Source organism: Psittacula echo (assembly GCF_963264785.1).
Source record: "Psittacula echo genome assembly, chromosome: 1".
Lineage (NCBI taxonomy): Eukaryota > Metazoa > Chordata > Aves > Psittaciformes > Psittacidae > Psittacula > Psittacula echo.
Window position 1 is genome coordinate 73,182,958 of NC_137735.1, and position 8,041 is coordinate 73,190,998.

The 8,041-nt window shown below is 43.9% G+C and overlaps 1 protein-coding gene across 1 annotated transcript; it reads left to right on the forward strand.

Moving 5' to 3' along the window:
* The first annotated feature begins 575 nt into the window (after nt 1-575).
* Nucleotides 576-7,520, forward strand: CCNG2 (cyclin G2). Its single transcript, XM_080638941.1, has 8 exons — nt 576-793; nt 964-1,101; nt 2,056-2,193; nt 3,167-3,417; nt 3,586-3,664; nt 3,776-3,874; nt 4,697-4,902; nt 5,392-7,520. The coding sequence occupies exons 2-8, from the start codon at nt 991-993 to the stop codon at nt 5,522-5,524; spliced, it is 1,017 nt and encodes a 338-aa protein (XP_080495067.1). The 5' UTR covers nt 576-793; nt 964-990; the 3' UTR covers nt 5,525-7,520.
* The last annotated feature ends 521 nt before the right edge of the window (nt 7,521-8,041 follow it).

Genomic DNA, 8,041 nt, shown 5'->3' on the forward strand with positions numbered 1-8,041 from the left:
CGGCCCCCGGCCATTACACACACCCCTCATAACGCCTCCCAACCCCCGTCCTGTTCTGTCAGGGTCGCTAGGGCCCGGGGCTGTAGGCGGGGCAGAACCGACCAATCCGAAGAGACTCAACCTCAGTCGGCGGCCAATCGCGGCCGGTAAACAACACACTCCGGGTGGGTGTGGACGGGGCGGGGCGAAGCTGCACTGTCGGCCAATCAGCGGCGGGACAGCCCGCGGACCAATCAGGAAGTGTAAGGGTTTGGGCGGACTTTTTAAAACGGGTGCCGCGCTCGGTCCCTTTAAAGGAGTGATGTGTTTATTTCTTTCTCCCTCCGCCGATATTTAGCACTCCCGCCGGAGGAGCGCGGTCTCGCCCCGCTTCTCACGGAGAGGGAGGGCTGATGGATATTACCGATGTTCTCTGGTCCTCCGGGTCCTCTCTGGACAAGCCTAGGGGGAGCGGCTGCGAGCGGACTATTTTGCTTCCTGGCGGCGGCTCACTAGCCGGGCCTCTCAGGGAGCGCTCCGCGCGGGGCCATCTGCGGGCCGCCAGGACAAAAACAAGGGGGCGGGGTCCTGCCGCCTCCATTTTGATGCGGAGTTGGGGCAGTGGTTGCGGGTTGGGGATGGTGTTGTTCCCTTGGGTAGTGTCGTGACCCTGCTTGGATGCGGGGCCAGCGGCAGGGACGACCCGCGTCGGTGCGGTGACGGGAGCCGGGCTCGCCTCCCCCTCCCGGCAGCGGAGGAAGCGAGTCGTGAGGGCCGCGGGGGGGGGCCCGGTGCCCCCTTATCGCCGCCCCGGGTGAGTGTGGCTGTAGGGCAGGGCTGCCCCGTCTGTGAGGCGACCGGTCGGGTCCTTTTGTCCGTCTCCCCGCTGCTGTGGGGCTCCGCGGTGGGGAGGCTCCCTTTGTCTGGGGTGGAGGGTGGGGAGGTGGGCTACCAGTGGTTGACGACATGTTGTCTGCCGTGAAGGTAAAGGGTCCGGAGGCAGGGGAGAAGATGAGCAGCGAGGCGCTGTGGCTTTTCAAGCAGCTGAACCTCCACCTGGAGCAAGAGGGGCGGTTTCAGCCCCGAGAGAAGGGGCTCAGCCTCATCGAGTGCGCCGCCGAGGTGAGGGGGCGCTAGGAGCTGGGCACGGTGGGTGGAGGCAGCCTCCTCAGGGCAGGAAATATGTGTGTTTTAAATAAATAAATTCTGAGCTACAAGGGAGGCATGCGTTAACGTGGAGAAGTTAATTCTCTCTATAAATGCCACTTGCCTTTTAATTGTCTTAATCTGGGGTTATTAACATAGGCTACATTATCAGAGAACTCTGACTTGAAAGGCAGGCAACATATTTACGTATTTAATGTTTATTGATAAACTTCCAAGTGGGAGCCACGGAAATGTGTTATTTTCAGTTCGGGAGCTTTTCATACCACTGTGTTGTACCACTGCAGGAAAGGTGAGATGTCAAGTAGGTAATTTGGAAATTGTGAAGTGACTGGCTTTTCATTAGCAAGGTCTAGGGAAATGAACCTAGAAAAGCTCAGGTGCTCAGAAGCAGAAAGTAAAAGAAGTATAGATACTTCCACATTAATGACCAGAGTTCCTTACTGAGTTTAGGGCAGGCTCACATTCCTGGAGATACTTGAGTGTTTTTTGGAAATGTTTAACAAAGTAAGTCTCTGAAATCAGTCTTGGTGCTTGTTTTGAAAGCAGATCTTTTGTTGCTTAAATACTGACGTGCAAGCACAGAGGCGAATAAGCTGAGTTTTGCCATCTGTTTCCATAAGGTCAGGAGTTGCTGTGTATTCATGCACTTGGTAACTATTGTCTTAAAATAACAAATGCATACTTGGAAATGTGATTGTGCTGGGTTTTGCACCACTGAGACTTAAGACCTGACAGAAATCCTTATAACTGGACGTGTGTTGAGTCTCAAGTATCTAAATTTAAGAGAAATTAAGTATTTAAAGATAAAAGAATTGCTTCAGTTTGATCTAAGTAAGAGATGACTTAGGGAGTGAGTGGTTGCAGTCATCACTGCTGCAACTAATTTTGACTTGGCTTTTCTTGTGACAGAATGAAAATACCCTGTGTCCGAGACAAAGGAATGCCAAGGTGGAAGATCTTTGGAGTTTGACCAACTTCTTTGGTTTTGCAACTGAAACGTTTGTTTTGGCTGTGAATATTCTGGACAGATTCTTGGCTCTTATGAAGGTATTGTGGGGGGAGAGGACCTGATACAGTGTCAGCTGGGAGGGAGTATGTGAGCTTTCTGTGAACTTCCTGGTCTGACAAAAAGGGCAAAGTTGTGATCTAGGATGTAACTGTGGCTGTTTGCACATTCTGTGCTAGTAACATTACTGAAGTCCTCCTTTGGAAAACCTGCTGTTGAGTATGGTTCTTGCCAATAAAGGCAAATAGTAGCATTGTTTATTTCCTCTGTAGCTTTTACCATGTGAATGTGGAACTCTAAGCAAGGAGGAACTAAGAAGGAGCAAAACCATTTGTGTTACAGACTGTTTCAGGTACTGTGTTGAAGCTTAGCTTAGGACTGGAAATAATGCTGAATGATCATTTCATGGATGTTTTTGTGCTGCTCTATGGCAGATAGTTTGAACCTAAACTGGTTCCACATTATGAAATTGGCAGAAAAACCAAAGTTGAATCGGTTCTCTGGTCTGACTGAGGTTGCACAAAATGGTATGCTGTTAATGGGGGGGAGAATAGCGGAGGTAGGAACGAATCCTTGGAGATGGGACTGCCTGGAACAGGCTCAGGCTGGATTTGTATTGACTTTAAGTGATGGTGAGTGAGCACTGCGGCTTGGAGAAGCCAGGTATTACAGTTCTCACTGCAGCCTATTCAATGTATAGTGCTGTGGAACAATTTCAATTGAGGGTTCTCTGCTGTTGAACTCGTTTCCTCTGACAAAGCTGTGTCAGATTGATACTGCTTTATTTGCTCTGCCAGCTGTGTTTGGCTGAACTGAAGTGATGAAACTAGTTATGAGTAGGCAAGGTCTGTGAGTTGGTTGACATCAGATCTAGCTGAGGTAAGCACATCTTTTGATTGAACTTTGAATATACAAAACAGCTCACCTATGCTGGGTGATTTGTTGGTATTGCTGTTAGATAAGCGTGGTGTTTAAGGGGGGGGAGGTATTCATAGTGCTTCCTCTTACTTTTAGGTGAAACCAAAGCATTTATCTTGCATTGGAGTTTGTTGTTTCCAGCTGGCTGCCCGAGTAGTCGAAGAGGAATGCAATATTCCATCTGCTCACGAGATCATCCGGATCAGCCAATGTAAATGCACTGTGTCTGACCTGAAACGGATGGAAAAGATAATTTCAGAAAAGTTGCACTTTGAATTTAAAGCTACTACTGCCTTAACCTTCTTGCACTTGTACCATACTATTGTACTCTGTCATACCTCAGAAAGGTGAGTTGAGTTGCACACTGGTGGTGGTCTGTAAGTTTGCTAAGCCCTTTTTCACTGCCTCTTAAATGCTTATGGCCTTGGCTGTAGAGGAGGCAGCTCCTTAGTTTTTGCTTCCTGACAAGTAAATGCTTGTTGACACACGTGCTGCTTCTCTTGGGTGTTTTACAGGAAAGAAGTATTGAATCTTGACAAATTGGAAGCACAGTTAAAAGCTTGCAACTGTCGTCTAGTCTTTTCTAAAGCAAAAGTAAGTGGAAGTAGCTTTCTTTGACTTCTGAGTAGGTTTTGATTCATGTTAGGTTGAATGTTGTTTGTTTTTTTTTGTTTTTGTTTTTGTTTTTTTTTTTTGTCTTTCTAGCCATCTGTCTTGGCCTTGTGCCTTCTCACTCTAGAAGTTCAGACTCTGAAATCTGTTGAGCTGTTCGAGATCCTTCTGCGTGTTCAAAAGCATTCTAAGGTAAATATTTTCCATGGATTGTTTTTCAGTTTTTGGGACTGGTATGATTAATGATGTATGATGTTACATTAAAGGGACCCCTACTGTCAGTGTGCAGTCTTTACAGGTACTGTTTGGCACCAGCTGAAATAAGCAATGAAATGGGTCTGCAATTCTTGTAACTAACATGTTTTCGTTGGTAGAATGCCAAATGCAAACCCCCCCCCCCCCGCCTTAGAGAATGAAGTCAGGTAGTCATTTTGTACTGGAACATCTTGTCGGCTGCCTGGCAAGCAGAAAAGTTATGGTTTAAAAAAATAGCTTAAATATATAAAAACTCAGAAGAAATGCCGACTTAATGCCTACACAGGCTTTAACAAGAAGGTGATTAGCTTGTACAGTTCTAGCTGTTCATTGTAAAGAAACTTCAAATAGGTTTGTAGGACTACAGTGACTGCTGGGCTGAATAACTAGTCTTTTTGCATCTTTTTGCCTGAATAGCTAACATAGGATTTATAGCTTCTAGCTGGATGCTGGATTAGTTTGTGATCTAGAGCATGCTTTTCACTCTTACAGTCAAATTGAAACAGAGTTTCTTGAGAGGTGGAAGTAGTTCCTTAAAGCATGAGATTATTCCATTTTTCAAACTGTCAATTTAAATGTCAGTGTGAACATTTCTAGGCAGTGTAGAGGAGTTCACTTTAAAAACAACACAGTTTTGACTTACCACTCTTGATCTTGGCTGATACTTTCAAGTACTTTCCAAGAAGGCAAAATGGAGGAAGGGGTTAACTTCAGAGCCTGTGTGTAATAGACTAAATAGGTTTTCTTTTTGCTTTTCAGATAAGTGATGGTGACCTACTTTATTGGAGGGAGCTGGTCTCAAAATGCCTAGCAGATTATTCCTCTCCTGAATGTTGCAAGCCTGATCATAAGAAGCTAGTTTGGATTGTTTCTAGACGTACAGCCCAGAATCTACAAAACAGTTACTACAGTGTTCCCGAGTTGCCAACAATACCAGAGGGTGGATGTTTCAATGAAAGTGAGAGGTTGGTAAAACTTATACCAGGGCTAATTTATTGGGAATTCTCCTTTTCTGGAAATGTTAATGGCAGCTCTGTATAACTAAGCTCATTTATTACCATCTGAGTGAAAAAAGGCCAGTTTTGAAAATACTGATGGACTAAAAATAGACCTTAAAAAGAAGGGGGGGGGAAGAGAAGGGGGTGAGGGAACTATAAGCGTTTTGCAGGATGGGGAGAAGAAGCATTCTTAAGGCAGGGATGATTACAAAGAATACAAGCCTTCTAAAATAATTTCTATTTTATATCTTGACTGCTGACTGCTTGGTTGGTAGGATATTTTTGGCATGAGAAGAATTACCTTATGATTTAAACTTTAGTGCTGAGAAGCATGTAGATCTGGGCTGTTAAACTAGGAACAGAAAAGCATGTGGAAAACCACAGGATTTGAGGAGTATTGTGTCATTTTGAAAAGGTTGTGCTTTGTTTGAATTACTTTTTCTCCTGTTCTGGTAGTGAAGACTCCTCTGAAGATATGAGCAGTGGAGAAGAAATCCTTAGCAGTTCTCCTCCAAGTGATCTGGAAGGCACCTTCTTCTTCGAACTCGAATCTAAAACAAAGTGGCAAGCTCTTAGTTGTCATTCTTAGCATCAAGCCTTGATTGTATTAGGTTGAAATTTTAAATGCACCATAGAGCGTTTTGGCAATAATAAGTGAGGTGGTAATGTATGAACTGTATCAAGGCAAGAATTGCCATGGTATATAAACACCTTGGGTTTTTTGTTGTTGTAATTTTAAGGAAGGCAAAAAAATCCCATTCAGGTACCCAGTTCAGCAAAAAAGTTCATGTATAGTTCTGTTGTCAATAAGCATAAATGTAGTTCTGTATCTGTCCAAAATGCTTAGCAGCTAAATGCACAAACAGTAATGGAGGCTGACAGCATACTGGGCTATGTTAACAGGAGTGTAGCTAGTAGATTGAGGGAAGTAGGGGTTTCTTCCTCCCTTCACATGGCATTCTCATTTGGAACAGTGTCTAGTTTGGGGCTCAAGATGTTGATCAACTTGCACAAGTTCAGTAGGAAGCTGCTAAGATGGGTAAGTGATGTGGGGCACAGGACCTGTGAAGAGAGGCTAAAGCAAAATAAGCTTATTCAGCCTGGCAAAATGGACTTTGGGGATGAAAATGGGACTGAACAGCAGGCTTTTGGTATCAAAGAGGAGTTTGTGGAGGAGGAGACTGTTTCAGGGTCTTGGCTTAGAAGCGTGGAGCAAGAATGAGAGGCTTTTATTAAATCGAAATATGCAGTTCTCTCCTCACGGAAGGAGTTTGCTCCATGGGGTCAGTTAAACATAGAAGTGGACCAGGAGAGGCTGTGCAGTCTGTCCTGGGGAGTGCGCAGGATTCAGCACTGACACAATCCCAAGCTTGCTTTGAATTCAGTGTTGACCCTTCTTTGAGCCAGGAGATGGGGTGAGAGTCCTCTTGAGGGCATCTTCACTCTTAGCAGCTTGTTCTAATCCCAGAATACTGAATAGGTTATGTGGAATGAGATGTGTCTGTAATACCAGACTGAAATGATTTACTGTCAAATGCTGAAAGTGCTTTAACACTTGACATGCTGTGCACCTTTTCAGCAGGATGTTGAGTTTTGTACTCTAAGCAGATTTTTTTTTTTTAAAAGCTTGTTTTTTGTAAACTTGAGAAATTCCTGTTTCCCAAGAAGGAGTATGCATGGCAAGAAGGACATTTCCAGTTAATGCTAGCTTTCACTGAAGGATAGTATAAAGTGTGTGGCTGGGAGTAGTTTCATATTTTAATACAGATGGTTTTTACACTGAAATTCACTTTGTCAATTTCAGTGTGTTTAAAATGCCGTTAACATGTCAATCCATACTACTAGCTTAGACTTATTAACATGGCAGATCTTGGTAAGTCTACATTCCTTTAAATATTTAACCCTTGTAGTTGTTTTTTGGTATATTCATGTTATTGAGTCATCATCAGACTTGTTTGCATGCTTATATAAGGCAGTTAGTGCAGGAAAAGTTGATATTATGCAGTAATATCAGGTAAATGTGATGTTGATGAAGTAGTTAATGTGATGGGTTGTTTTCAGACATTGCTTTATTAAAGCACAAATTGAAGTATGATTGGTTTCTTCATACTGAGGACACAGCTAGGTAGCAAGCAGACTAAGTAGCTCAGAACAATGGTGTGAAGTGTGTTGGTGCCAAAGTAGAAATGAAGGAGCAAACAAGCTAAAAGCTGTTTGGTAGGTGCAAGCCTTCTTGTAGAAAGGTAAGATCAGTGCTGTGAGTTCATAACTGTTATGTGATTTCAGTTTCATAAAAATATGAAAAGGTTTACAAAAATGTATATGAAAATGTAAATTACAAATTGTACAGAAAAAATTTAAAACAAATGAGCAGAAAATACTGTATTTTTTTACATTGTATGTAACTTTTTGTAGGTATGTTGCATGTACATAGTAATTTATTGTGTACTCTGTATGTTACAAATACTGTACATCTGCAGACTTGTTACTGCAAGTCCTGTGCCTGGAAGCTCACTTCTCAAACGGAGTACTTTGGTTGCAGGTAACAAACCTCCTGAGTCTTGTTTCAGTTGAGAACAAAAATAAACCAAGTGCTGTATTTGTTAATTAGCCTGAGTTATGGTTGGTTACTAAAAGCTTTTGTCTTGCTTTTTCTTTTGTCTAGCTTGTATGGTATTGCAGCTGTGTGACAGGCTCCACAGAAGTCCTGATAAGTGGTTTGCAAAGGGGGGATTTCTGCATGGCTTACTACTGGATAACTAGCAAGCAACACTACTGGGTGTTGCTCCTGTCAGGTTTAGGAGCTTGTGTGTGAGGTATCTGCTTATTACTCAGCTGCTGTTGGACTGATTGCACATCCGGCAAGTGGGAGCTCCCACTAGTGGTTGAGAGTGGGGTCACTGCAGGCAAAACAGTCTAGGGTTTATCACAGGCTGGTTTGGGTTAGAAGGCACCTTAAAGCTCATCGAATTCCAACCCCCTGCCACAGTCAGGGACACCTTCCAGTAGGTGAGGCTGCTCCAAGTTCCATCCAACCTGGATGGCCTTGAACACTGCCTGGGATGGGGCAGCCACAGCTTCTCTGGACAACCTGTGCCAGTGCCTC